We start from the raw sequence: 14350 nt of genomic DNA, 5'->3' as shown, positions 1-14350 counted from the left end.
GAGGGGAAGCCAGTTTACCTCCATGAGGGGCCCCTCTTCTTTCCCGTGGCTGCTGCAACCAGACCACATGGCACCCCAGACTGTCCCTCATTTTCTGCAATAGGTGCTGGGCCAGCTTCTTCTTCTTTTTTTTCAAAATATATTTTTATTTATTTACTTTTAAATATATTTTATTTATGTCAGAGAGAGAGAAAGAGAAACTTCAATGATGAGATAGAATCCTTGATTGGCTGCATCCTGCACATCCCCCACTGGGGATCGAACTAGAGTGCAGGCTGACGGCCCTATAATAGATCCCATGGGTGGTGGGGATAAGGTATTTTAATTTTCTCGTTTTTCTAGTTTTCTGTGTTTTATTTAACAATTGGTAATAGTTAAATAACTAAACAACAAAAAATATTGTTAATATAAATTATGTTATCAGCTCTTTTCCTGAATTTCTGCCTTCGTAACATTGCATTTGTTCCTTTCTATAGGGTGTATCTGAACAGGTATATATAAGACTGAAAAGGCATAGTGCAGTAATTTGAAATTGGTTTTATTAAAATAGCTATTTGCCCTTGATTTATTTTTAGTTGTGTCCTCATTTCTTTCAGAAATCTGGTCTATTTTAACTTGTACAAGTGACTTAATCTATATGAGCCTCAGAGAGGCACTTTGGTGATAATTTGTGTTAATTTGCTCTGAGTGGACAAAAGGTGTCTTAGAAGGTAGTATTGCTCTAATTATAAACCCTTTAAAAATAATCAGAGACTAAATAACAAGAATTTAATCTAATTTCCTTTGGGGCCCCTTGGTTAGTCAAGATGAGTGCTTTACACACTATGAGAGAAGCAGAAGGGATGATGGGCCGACAGCAATGCAAACACTTTTACAGTATTTTCCTATAGCACAGAGCAGTATTGAGTCAGAGGAGCTGCAAAGGACATGTTGAATTTCAAAAAGTATTTACTTACTGGTTTGACCTTAAAAGGACTTTGAAATACCTCACTGTTTTCAAGTAAATTAATCCAAACTTCATTGTCTGTACTAACTACAATTGAGATGCCACTGAACTTAGAGGGAGCTTAATGAACTCTCTGTGCTCAGAAATCTGGAATCCCTCTTAGAGGTTTCCCTTATGTCTTCCCCTTTCTATTTCTTTTTGGAGTCCCAGCTGTGATCCTTATTCTCTTCTTCCCATTGTCATAGAGAACTTTGATACCATTTCATCTTAAACAAACAAGCAAGCAAACAAACGACATAGCTCAGATAAGAAGTGGGTGGGCAGAGCTGTGCCTCTCACAAGGGTGAGTTTAGGGTGATTTGAGGGAGAAAAGTTCTGCTGTCTATAAAAATATATTATTAGAGTTACCCTTTGAGAGTAAGACATTGTCTCTGGAAAGGCCTTATTAATTATAGGTCAGGACTGATACATTGGCCTATTGTGACTGCTATCATTTCAGCAAGGACAGCTTCCCTATCCAACTCAGCTGTTAACTTAGAAAGTTAGACTTTGCCAATTGAACGTGAGTCTCTTCCCTTCCTCTCTGAACAACACGAGCTTCAGTATCTGCTCCAGCTTCTCCTCAAACTACTGGACGCTGGACTCCTGCAGTCACTCAGCTACTGGGCCAGGCCAACCAGTAGTGTGGCCAGCATCTATGCAGACACCTGGGGCTTGGGCTCCCAGATCTCTGTGTCCCACTCCACCAATGTGCGGAGTGGTTGGGGGTCCAGGGGCCTGGCTGTGGGGATGGCTGGGGGCCTGTCGGATATAGGGGGGCATGCAGAGCTAGAAGGAGACTATACAATGCCTGAATGACCGCCTGGCCTCCTTTCTAGAGAGGGTGAGAAGCCTGGAGGCTGATAACCAGAAACTGGAGATCAAAATTCGGGAACACCTGGACAAGAAGAGACCCCAGGTTAGAGACTGGGGGCATTATTTCAAGACCATCAAAGGCTCAGATCTTTGCAAGTTCTGTGGACAATGCCTGCATCCTTCTACAGACTGACAAGGCCTGCCTTGCTGCTGATGACTTCAGGGTCAAGTATGAGACAGAATTAGCCATGCACCAATCTGTGGAGAGTGACATCAATGAGCTCCGAAAGGTCATTGATGACATCAATATCAGCTGCAGCTGGAGACAGAGATCAAGACTCTCAAGGAGGAGCTGATCTTCATGAAGACCCACGAGGAAGAAGTAAGTGGTCTACGAAACCAGATTGCCAACTCTGGGTTGACTGTGGAGTTGGCTACCCCCAAATCTCAGGACCTCAGCAAGAACATGGTGGACATCCGGCCGGGCCCAGTATGATGAGCTGGCTTGGTAGAACCGAGAGGAGCTAGACAAGTACTGGTCCCAAGAGACTGAGGAGAGCACACAGTGGTCACCTCGCAGACTGCTGAGATAGGAGCTGCTGAGATAATACGGACCTGAGACATACGGTCCAGTCCTTGGAGATTGACCTGGACTCAATGAGAAATATGAAGGCCAGCTTGGAAACAGCCTGTGGGAGGTGGATACCCGCTATGCCATGCAGATGGAGCAGCTCAACGGGATCTTAATGCACCTGGAGTCAGAGCTGGCCCAGGAGTAGGAGGCCCTGATGAACATCAAGGTCTCGCTGCAGGCTGAGAGTGCCACCTACATTGCTTGCTAGAAGGAGGGGTGGACTTTAATCTTAATGACGCCCTGCACAGCAGCACTCCATGCAATCCATCCAAAAGCCCACCACCAGCAAGATTGTGGACACCAAAGTCCTAAGGTGGTAAAGACAGCAGAAGTGGGGCGCCCCTTGGGCAGGAGGCAGAAAAAAAAAGTTCAGAGATCACTGAACATTAAAAAAAAAAGTTAGACTTTTATGGTATTAACCTTACACACACACACACACACACACACACACACACACACACACGCACAATTTGAGCAGCTTTGGTCATCCAGCCCAGTACTTAGCACATTGTAGCATAAGGTATATCCCTCTCCCCTCCCCACCCCTCCCCTCCCCTCCTCACCCCTCCCCTCCCCACCCCTCCCCTCCCTCCCCTCCCCTCCCTTCCCTTCTCTTCCCTTCTCCTCCCTTCTCTTCCCTTCCCCTTACCTTTTTCTATCTCAGCATGTTTTTTTTTGTTTTTTTTTTTTTTTTTTTTTTGTGTGTGTGTGTGTGAGAGAGAGAGAGAGAGAGAGAGAGAGAGAGAGAGAGAGAGAGGAACACTGATGTGAGAAAGAACCATTGATCAGTTGCCTTCCCTAAGTTCCCCCACTGGGGATCAAACCCACAACCCAGGTATGTGTCTTGATGGGCAATGAACTGGCAACCTTTTGGTGCTCATGACTACACTCAGCCAACTGAGCCACTTCTGCAGGGCTACCCACCCTTCATATATTTTTATTAAATTGATGGCAGGCAAAGAAGAAAAGGCTGTAGTGTGTTCAGGTGTGTGTGTAGTCTGGATATTAAAGCTACCAAGGGTCAAAAAGTTTTGATGCTAGGATGAAAACAGTACTCAGTCACTAATTTTCAAGTCACCAAGAAACAAAGTGTAATGGATGAAATGCATCCTGCCTTGGAATATTTGTCTTAATTCATTGAGTTTTCAACTATTCAGATAGACCTTTAAGTTAAAAGAGAAATTAGTATAGTAAAGAGTCACACAAATGCTGAGTCAGTATAAGAACAATATCTTTTATTTTACTTTTTTTTTTTTTTTAGGTCCACGAAACTTAAAAATTTTGGAGAGATGGGAATAAAACGGTGCATTTTGTATTTTAAGTTTTTCTGTCTGGATATATAAAATTCCAGGTAATCTCATTAACCACAGCAATAAAAATTTACAAGGAGCCTCAAAGAGTTAACAAATTTTTCAAACCTGGTGAACTTCTAGTACTCATCACCTAACTTACTTACATATTAAAATTAGTAATTTTTAAGAAGAAAACCTTTCATTAAACAGGAAGATTGGGAGCCAAAGCCAGAGGCCTAAACACAGGGGTTTGTTTTGTTTTGTTTTAAATCTATTGATTTAGCAGGAACAGAACAAACACGCCCACAGCCCAGGATATAATAATCCGACCCAAGTGATAAGCGTAGATGGGAGGAAACAATAATTTGCTCAGTACCTCCCGTGTTACCTCGAGAGTTTCAGAAAAACTAAACAAAACAAAACAAAAAAACAACAAACTACGAGGGAAAAAAATGTTTTAAAAGCCAATTCAGCGTCCAGACCCACACCAAAAATCGAACCTGGGACTTTTTATAAGTACGAGCAGACCGATGGAGGGTAAAGGAAAACAGCCAGTGGCGCCTCTGGACAACCCGGGCAGGGTGGGCAGGAAGCCCACGGCCAGGGAGACCCCTTCTCCTGGTTTTCGGAAAGGAGCTTGGGACACTCATTTCCCCGGGGTCCCCTCCACACCCACGGCTGCAACCTCGGACGCAGCGCCCGGTGGGGGACAGAAGGGCCCGGGAAGGGGATGCGGACAGGGCGACGGGACGCGAGCGCGGTGCGGCGGGAGAGCGCGCCCCGTGTCCCCGGCGCCGGGGCTGCTGTTGTCCGGGGTGCTGAAACCCGGGACCTTCCCGGGAGGCAGCGGCCACTTTTCTGTCTGAGGGAGGGGCGCGGGGATTTCCGGCCCCAGCTAAGCCGGCCCTGGCCCCAGGTGCCGCCAGATGAGGTCCTTCCCAGCCCCGTTAGGGGAAGGAGAGAAGGGGATGGGGTGAGCATAGCCGGGCAGGGCAGGCGGGAACCCGCCTCTCCGGGCGGTTCAGCGCGGTGCGCCCCGCTCCACCTGCGCGCGAACTCTCGCCGCCCGGGGACGCCGCGCCCGGGGGCAGACCGCGGCGGCGAGCCTGGCGCGGGCGGCGGGCGCTGGGGTGTGTGTGGGTGCGCGGCTCCAGTCCCGGGATGGGGGGGTGGTGGTGGTGGTGGAGGCTAGAGCGAGCGGGGCATGCGCAGTGGTGCGGAGGAGGTGGCGATGGCCCGGGGAGGCGGGGGGACTGCTGTTTATTTGCAGCTGGGCCAACTCGGAGGCGCAGGCGGCGGCGGAGCGCGGGGCGCCGGCGGCAGGTCCAGTGCCCGCCGCATCATGCCCGAGCCCACCTCCAGGCAGCCGCCGCGCGCCGCCGGGGCCCCGGCCGGGGAGGATGCCAGACGCCCGGGAGAGGCCAGGGCAGCGGTGGCTGCGCAATGGTGGTGACAAGCTCTGCCCGAGGCGGCGGCGGCGGGGACCGCGCGCCCTCCCGGCGGCGGCGGGACTGCGGACTCGCGCCGGCCGGTGCGGCGGCGCTGCTGGCCGGGGCGAGCTGCCTGTGCTACGGCCGCTCCCTGCAGGGCGAGTTCGTGCACGACGACGTGTGGGCGATCGTGAACAACCCCGACCTGCGGCCCGGCACCCCGCTCCGCTGGGGCATCTTCACGAACGACTTCTGGGGCAAGGGCATGGCTGAGAACACCAGCCACAAGTCCTACCGGCCGCTCTGCGTCCTCACCTTCAAGTGAGTCCTCCCCGCGCGCTCGCAGCGGTTTAAATCTCTCCAAGTCCCCGGCGCGGGCTGCGAGAAGTTGCGGGACTGGCTTGGTGGGCGTTTCTCTTCTTGCTGCCCCTTCCCCATCCGTGCCTCGCTCCTCTCCAGACTCTCCACGCCACTCGGCTCTGTGGACCTCGGTCCCGCTTCTCTGGGCTCCCGGGCGGTTCGGGAGGCGCGGGCTGGGGAGTTGGGATCGAGTTTCTCAAGAGTCTGCGCTCCGGGCGGGTTAGTCTATCGGAACAAGACTGGGAGAGGGGCTGGGGGAGCTGTCTCCGCACCCCCCACCCCCTCCTGCTGGAACGTGGTCAAGTGAGACCAGGGCGGGCCCAAGGAGTTCCGAATGCGTGGCTGTGGTGGTGATGCCTCCAAGTTGGGAATTTCTCAGAGGCATTTAGGCAGCTTTGCCGATGGGGACTGTATCAGTCCCTTAGGGGTCGCGTTCCTAGCAGATGGGGCAGGATCCCTGAATTGCTAGGGCTGCCTGAGTTTTGGGGAGGAGCAGGGGAGCGGGCAGAGGAGAGGATCGTTCCCGACCCGCAGGCTTGGCTCCCGGAACCTTTCCAGTCTGCGGGAAGAGCCCCGATGGAGACTTTAAAAGGTGCAAAGCAAAGGAATGCAGAAGCGTGGGAGCCCCTGGGGATCCTGGCGTCCCAGTCGAAGTAGTTTTTCTTTTACAACCTCGGAGTCATGATTCAGCATTTCTGGTGTGAATAACGTGCAAAGGGACCCGAGGGAACGCCAGTTGTTTTTTTTTTTTTTTTTTTTTTTTTGTAGGGTGGAGATTTTCTTGAATTTAAAAGAGAGCTAGCTTCAGATGGAAGGGGCGAAGGGTTGATGTGAGGGAAGTGGTATTTCGTACATCACGAGCTTGACTCAACCGCTTCTAATTTGACTCAGCATTGAAGCTGGTAATGTGTCGGATAAAACTGTTGAAATAAGGTTGGTTCTGTATCATCAGCGTTCTGAGCCTTTTCCAACGGGTGTAATCTGAACCCGTCTTTATGGTAACGATTATTTGAGACGGGATGGGCAGTTTGAAAAGCCTGCCCTGGCCTGGCGGCTAGGGTCTCTTGACAGGTGTCTCTGAAGACTTAGAAAAGGAAACCATAGCAATTGGCAACAACTCATGGGCTTCTGGCTTAATTATTTCCATTGAAAGTTTAATGGTTTAAGGGGGGTGAGGAATTGCACATTTGACTCTGAAGAGAATGTTTTATAAACATTTGTCCTCTTGGAAAGTGGTTTTGGTTTCCAGCTCAAAGTCAAAAGCCCATGAATTGTTGCCAATTGCTACGGTTTCCTTTTCTAAGTCATCAGACACCTGTCAAGAGACCTCACCTTGGCCTCCAGCTAGAGCTGCTCAGTACTTTCAGTTTTCGGAATGTTTGTGTGAAATCTGCTAAGATGGCACAAATATAAATGTTTAACTTCCAGTCTGACCTGATTTTTAATCTGTGACACTGAGGGCTGATGGTTAATTTAAGGTGTGGAGGCTCACAGCATGAGGTGTGCGGGACTTACAACTGCCATGGAGACCATCTAGGTCCCTGGTCTGAGCATTTTCCATTTAAAAAAGGTCAATGCCAAATGTTTCTGCCCAGTTGGTGGAGGGTGAGGAAGAGTATTTTCACTTCTTGATGTTGTAAAAAGGTTTTATTCATTCATTCATTCATTCATTCATTCATTCATTCATTCATGCTGGAGATGGCAGGGGCAGAAGGAGAGGAGTATAGGAATGGAGTAGACCATGAGGCAAGGCCTTTGATGAAGAGGAAAGTTGGTAGGGATATGGCAGAACAGGGGCAAAGGAGAAGGAGTGTTGGGGGTGGGGTGGGAAGGGAGCATCTCTTGGAATCACAGGTTATAAAAAGCAGCTTGGTGTCTAAGGTGCATTGCTCTTTGTGTAGTGAATCTCACTGGCTATGTAATGAATACTTTTAAAAACAATTCTTTTGAGAAGATTGAGTTGCAAATCTGGGGTGCAACTGAGCACTAATTGGAAAGGGATGGGTGCCTCTTCAGAGACAGAAAGTGAACTAAACTTCCTGTACTCATAGGTGTTGATTTAAATAAGACCTGGAGCCCGGCCCGTGTGGCTCAGGAGTTAGCGGTGGATCCAAGAACCCAGAGGTCACTGGTTCAATTCCCAGTCAGGCCACATGCCCAGGTTGTGGGCCTAATCCCCAGTAGGAAGTGTGCAGCAAGACACAGATCAATGATTCCTTCTCACTGATGTTTCTATCTCTATACTTCTCCCTTCCTCTCTTTCTAAAATCAATAATAACACACTTAAATAAATAAATAAATAAATAAATAAATAAATAAATAAGAAAGACCTGGACGTTTCCTTTACACAGTCATCTGAGGTGAAATTGATGCAATAGCCTAAAGCCAGGCATGTATAAAGGATGACATAAACCATGCTAGACCCACACAGCTCTAAAGATTTTTGCAAGGAAGGGCACAAAATCACACTTATTAAACTATTCAGTGTGAACCAAGCATTGGCCTTTATGATTTTTATTTTAGGTAGTTGATAAAAACACCAAGTGGCCTTTTACATATGTTCAAACTACTTTAACTATATCTAAGTTAGGCCTGTGTGGACAAAGATCTTTGAGAATTTAAAACCATTGTACCAATTTTTATTTATTTATTTATTTTTATTGTGGTAAGAACAGTTACTTAATATGAAATCTATCACCTTAAGTTTTTAAGTGTACAACACAGCATTGTTAACTGCAGACACAATGTTGTGCAGTAGATCGCTAACACTTATTTCTCTTGAGTAATTGAAACTGTGCACCTGTTGAACAGCAACTGCTGTCTCTCTCCCAACCCTACTTTTGGCAACTACCATTTTCCAAGCTGTTTCAGTAAGTTAGACTATTTTAGATACGGCTTAAGTGGACGTCTGCAAATGGGAGATTTTACTTAACATAATGCCCTCCAGGTTCATTTATGTTGTGACAGATGGCAGGATTTCCTTCTGCTTTTTAAAAGCTGAATAATCCATTGTATGCACACTCCACTTTTCTTTATCCATTCATTTGACATTGGACACTTTAGTTGTTTCCATATCTTGATTATTGTGTATAATGCTGCAATGAACATCTCTTTAAGACCCTGACTTCAATACCTTTGGATATATACTCAGAAGTAGGATTGCTGGATCATATCATAATTGTACTTTTAATTTTTTAAGGAACTTCTGTTTTCTATAGTGGCTGTACCATTTTACATACCTACCAATAGTGTACAGCAAGCATGTCAAACTCACGGGCCGCATGCCTCATTTATATGACCTGTGTTAGCCTTTGACTTTAACTTGCTTGGTGTACAGGGTTCCAATTTCTCCATATCTTTGCTAACACTTTTTCCCTCCATCCTAACAGGTGTGAGGTGATATCTCATTGTGGCTCTGATTCGCATGATTAAGTTTTGATAGTTAGTGATGTCTAGCATTTTTTTCATATATCTGTTGGCCATTTGTGTGTGTTCTTTGGAGAAATATCTATAGTCCACCCATTTTTAAATCAGATTATTTGTTTTTTGTTCTTGCTTTGAATTATAAGAGTTTCTTATATATTAATAACATAACAGATATATGGCTTACAAATATTTTTTTCTCCTATCCCATAGGTTGCCTTTTCATTCTGTGGGTTGTTTCTTATGCTATGCAGAGGCTTTTTTGTTTGGTGTAGTCTCATTTGTCTAATTTTGCTTTTATTGCTGGTGTTTTTGATGGCATATCTAAAAAAAACCATTGCCAAGCCTCATATCCTGAAGTTTTCTCCTATGTTTTTCTTCCAGGAGTTTCACAATTCCAGGGCTTACATTAAAATTTTTAATACATTTTGAGTTGGTTTTTGTGTGTGGTGTAAGATATGGGTCCAATTTTATTCTTTTCCATATAGACATTCAGTTTTCCCAGTTCCGTTTTTAAAAAGACTATTCATTCTCCATTGTGTATTCTTGGCACCCTTGTTGAAGATCATTTGACCCTATAGGCATGGGTTGATTTCTGGGCTCTCTGTTCTTTTCCTTTGTTCTATATGTCTTTTTATGCAAGTACCATACTGTTTTAATTATTGTAGCTTTGAAGTATATTTTGAAATCAGGAAGTGTGATGCCTCCAGCATTGTTCTTCTTTGTATATGCAGTATCTTTGTGGTTCAGTATGAAATTCATGATTTTTTTTTCAATTTTTGTAAAAAAAATCTACTGGGATTTTGATAAGGATTACATTGAATCTACAGATGGCTTTGGGTAGTATGGGCATTTTAACAATATTAAGTCTTCCCATCCATGAACATGTGATGTCTTTCCATTTATTTATGTATTCTTTAATTTTTTTTCATCAATGATTTGTGGTTTTAAGTGTACAAGCTTTTCACTTCTTTGGCTAAGTTTATTTTTACGTATATGTTATTCTTTTTGATACTATAGTAAATGGAATTGTTTTCTTTTTTAAAATATGTTTTTATTGTTTTTAGAGATAGAGGAAGGGAGAGGGGGAGACAGAGAGAAAAACATCTATGTGAAAGCTGAACATTGATTGGTTGCCTCATGCATGCCCCCTACCAGATATCGGATATAGAATCTGCAACCTGGGCATGTACCCTGACCAGGAATCAAACCAGCAAGCTTTGGGTGCCCAGGACAATGCCCAACCAAATGAACCACACCAGCCAGGGTGAAGCTGATTTTTTGAATTTGAATTTGTATCCTGCAACTGAATTCATGTATTATTTCTAATTACTTTTTGGGGGAGGCTTTAGAATTTTCTACATATAAGATTATACCATCTGTAAACAGACATAATTTTACTTCTTCCTTTCTGACTTAGGTGCTTTTCTTTCTTTTTTCTTGCCCATTGCTCTGGTTAGGACTAGTAGTACTATGATGAATAGAAGTGACACAAGTGGGCATTCTTGCCTTGTTCTTGATCTTAGAGGAAAAGCTTTCAGTTTTCCACTAATGAGTATGATAAGCTGTGAGCTTTTCATAAATGTTCTTTATTATGTTGAGGTAAATTCTCTCAAAACCTAGTTGTTGAAAGTTTTTTGTCATTAAAGGGTGTTGAATTTTGTCTTTTATTCTGCATCTACATATGATGAGCATGTGATTTTTATCGTTTGTTAATGTGGTGTATCACCTTAATTGATTTGTGTATGATGAACCATCTTTGTGGACTAGTGACATGATTCACATGTTCTGAATATAGTGTGGGTACAAGTCCTTTGGCAGTTATGATATTTTCTCCCACTCTATAGATTGTCTTTTCGTCCTCTTCACAGGGTCTTTCCTAGTGCAAAACTCAAACCTTTTTCTTTTTAAATTAAAAGTACTATATTTTCTTCGATTCAATAAGTCAATGTTACACATATGGAAAGCTGGGAATTCCCATAATAATAAACAATAAATAAAGAGGCATAATGCTTGTCATTGCAAAGGTGCTTGCTTGTATACAAATATGCTATTCTCAGTTTTTCTCAAATAAGAAATGGGCTGAATTTGAAATGAAGAAATGGGTTTATCAGAGTGTCTATTTTTTACCAGTTTGCAGGGCAGGGCACAATGGGAAATGAAGGCAGCTTATCAAGATGTGGTGGCTTTGTTTTAGCTAAACTGGAACTAAATTCCTTTCCTGTATTGTACTGGGTTAGAGATTTAGAAAGTGAAAGTGAAATGACCGTGTTTCCATTCAGAAGGTTGGTGTAGGTTTCAGTGCTACTGCAGCCTCAGACACTCTGGATACTCTGCGGCTGGTGTGAGCGGTTATGGCTAGGCCCACAGCTCCTCCAGAATGCTCCAGATCTCCTTTACTGGGAATCCTGGTGCAGGTGAGTGTGCAGCTCTGGGGGGAAGGGTATTAATCTGTTTGCAAGCCATTTGCATCATTAAAGTTAGAGCCTCAAGGTTGTGAGAAGTAGAAGTATATTCCAGCTCATGTTCACTGGTTCCAGCTCACCCTCCCTTTCCCTTACTTCAAGTACATCCATCCTCCCTTCCCAAATGCCTGCTGGCTTTCCATTTCTCTTATAGACACAAAAGCAGCCGCCTTCCAGAAGCCATCGAACCAGCTTCCACATTGTAAAAGGTCAAATCTCTATAGTATATCCCTTCTGCTCTATCATTTCTGGTGGTTCCACTTCTCTGGTCAAACCTTAACTGATACAAATGGTCATCTTTTTGTGCTCCTTCAAGTGAATTTAGAATTCTAATGAATTTCTGTTTCTGGTCAAATTTTCCATTCAGTCTTTTGATAAGATCATTTCCAAGGGCACATAGAAATATTTTTGGACCATTGTAGAGCAAAGTCAAAACATCTGTGAAAACTAATCTGCAGCAGTAACCTTTTTTTTTATTTTGCTTCTTTATCCTTCAGTGGCCATGACCTGGTTTTAACTCTGGAATCAGGAGAAACGCATTATGTCACTCTGTATATCAGGCGTGGGGAAACTTTTTTTCTGCCAAGGGCCATTTGGATATTTATAACATCATCCACAGGCCATACAAAATTATCAACTTAAAAATTAGCCTGCTATAATTGGCCCAACATTTAATTAACTCACCTCTAATGCCTTGGCAGGGCCAGACACTGAATTGACGCAGCACCCTTCCTTACCCGCCCCCCCCCCCCCCCCCCGCTTGAAAAATGGCCTTGACTGATTTAAAAGGTGCTAGCCCCTTGCTCTTGAAAAGAAGCTCCTGCTGGCTGGTTGGCAGTGCCACTCCATATCAGGAAGCAACCAAAGCTTCCTCAACAAGAAGGAACCAATGGTTTTTCCGTTTTAAAGATGGGGAACTGAAGGCAAATTATAGGACCGTAAACTCATTCTCTCTGCGTGTTCAGGTTATTAGATCATAGTGTTCTACTAGTTTGCTATAAAGTTGTATCTTATTGAAGGCTTCAGATGGAAATATAAGCCATAGGAGTGAAAGTGGGTGGATTAAAATGTCAGAGTTAAAAAATAGAATATCTTAATATGTGCCGCTGTAAGGATTTGCAGCATTTTCATGTTTGCATCTGGAGAGTTGTTTTTGCATCAGTTTGCATCTTTTAGTCACAAATGATATGGCAATCATGCAAATCAGCTCTATCCTCTGTGCTCAAAACAAAAAAGAAATGATGGCATGTTCCTTTTGGCCCTGTTCTTTTTTATTGGACCTGTACGGGGATTCATTTTGAGATAGGTTACTGCAACAAGACTGGTAAGTTTGCTTTCTAAGTCTGTGATAGGAGAGAAGTACAAATTATTCAGGATGTTTGATTAGATTGTCTAGGATGTTCAGTGGTGGAGATAGCCAAGGAAATACGATAGGAGGCAAAAAAGATTTTGTAGGGAAAATTTTTAAAAATGGCTTCTGAAAATTTCATGCTGAACTAAGTTTATTGTAGAAATCTCAGGAGTGGGAGGAGGTTGATCATTGCCTGTGAGCACATGCTTTAGATGTAAGATAGGCTTTCCACTACAGTCTAGTAGTGTAGGAGGGATGGAAAATTAGAGGAATATATATATTTTGTTAATCCTCACCCACCTGAGGATATTTTTCTATTGACTTTTTTTTTTTTTTAGAAAGAGTGAAAGTGAGAGGGAGAGACAGAGAGAAAGAAACATGAATATGAGAGAGACAGAAACATCTATGTGAGAGAGAGACATTGATTAATTGCCTACCACACGTGCCCCTACCAGAGCCGGGGATTGAGCCTGCAATTGAGGTACGTGCCCTTGACTGGAATCGAACCAGGAGCCCTTCAGTCCAGGGCTGGAGCTAGCTCTATCCACTGAGCAAAACTGGCTAAGGTACAAGGAATATATTTTTGATTCCTGAGGTTGTTTTTTTTAAAAGGCTAGTTTTTGTTTTTTAATGTCTCGGTTGTCTGACAACCCTTTCTTTTTCTTTTTCTAAATATATTTTTATTGATTTCAGAGAGGAAGGGAGGAGGAGAAGAGAGAGAGAGAGAAACATCAACAATGAGAGAGAATCATTGATCAGCTGCCTCCTGCACGCCCCCTACTGGGGATCGAGCCCGCAACCCGGCATGTGCCCTTGACCGGAATCGAACCTGGGACCCCCTCAGTCCGAAGCCCGATGTTCTATTCACTGAGCAAAACCAGCTAGAGTGATTCCTGAGTGTTTTTATAGGTGAATTTCTGAATGAAGGCTTGGAGAACATCTTCTGAAGCAGTATTTTTTTTCCTCCCATTCAACAAATGTCTTTTCTCTCTTCCTTTGGAGCTACATTCATATTTTTCCTAACTTTGAATATGTGGCCATTCCACTTAAAAAAGAGGTGAGGAATGTTTGATCAATCCAAAATAATGGCAGTGTTCCTTTTCCAAATGATAACAATGGTTCCTGTTCTACAAGGCCCTCTTGGATCTGACTCCTGGCCACCTCTCTGACCTCTAGTCTATCAACCTCATTCTGTCTACATCTACATTCTATGAACAGCATTACTGTTCCTTATATGGGCCCAACCTGCTGCTACTAGACCTTTGCCCTGGAGTCTTCTTCCTGGACTGCCTTCCCCAGATCTCTGCAGTTTTGCTCTCACACCACCTTTAGCATCTTCTCAAATGTCGCTTCATCACAGACCCCTTCTCTGGCTACTAATCTAAAATAGCAGACATTCATTCCTCCAAGTTTCAGCCTTACTCTCTTACCCTCTTTGTCTCACTTAATAGCCCTCAGTGCTACCTGGCATCATATATTTATTGTTAGTTTTAATCTCCTCTCACCACCATGTGAGCTCCAACAACTGTATCTTTAGCACCCAGAATGGTGTCTGGCAAGCAAAGTAGGGGCTCAATAAATTACTGTTAAAAGA

The 14350-nt window shown here is 44.3% G+C and overlaps 1 protein-coding gene and 1 pseudogene across 2 annotated transcripts in view; both read left to right on the top strand.

Annotated features, from left to right (window-relative positions):
• The first annotated feature begins 298 nt into the window (after positions 1-298).
• LOC307102100 (keratin, type I cytoskeletal 18-like) lies at positions 299-2755 on the top strand (annotated as a pseudogene). Its single transcript has 2 exons — positions 299-316; positions 1485-2755. The product of its transcript is annotated as a keratin, type I cytoskeletal 18-like (transcript).
• A 2218-nt stretch (positions 2756-4973) lies between these two features.
• TMTC1 (transmembrane O-mannosyltransferase targeting cadherins 1) overlaps positions 4974-14350 on the top strand; it is a 234133-nt gene continuing 224756 nt past the window's right edge. The window contains exon 1 of the mRNA XM_079774298.1: positions 4974-5478. Within this exon, the coding sequence (XP_079630424.1) occupies positions 5171-5478 (308 nt within the window). The 5' untranslated portion in view covers positions 4974-5170. The remainder of the gene's footprint in view (positions 5479-14350) is intronic.

This window comes from Cnephaeus nilssonii (genome assembly GCF_951640355.1).
Source record: "Cnephaeus nilssonii genome assembly, chromosome: 6".
NCBI classification, from domain to species: Eukaryota; Metazoa; Chordata; class Mammalia; order Chiroptera; family Vespertilionidae; genus Cnephaeus; species Cnephaeus nilssonii.
The sequence above is the reverse complement of the archived record's forward strand: the minus strand, read 5'-3'. Positions and strand labels throughout refer to the sequence as shown.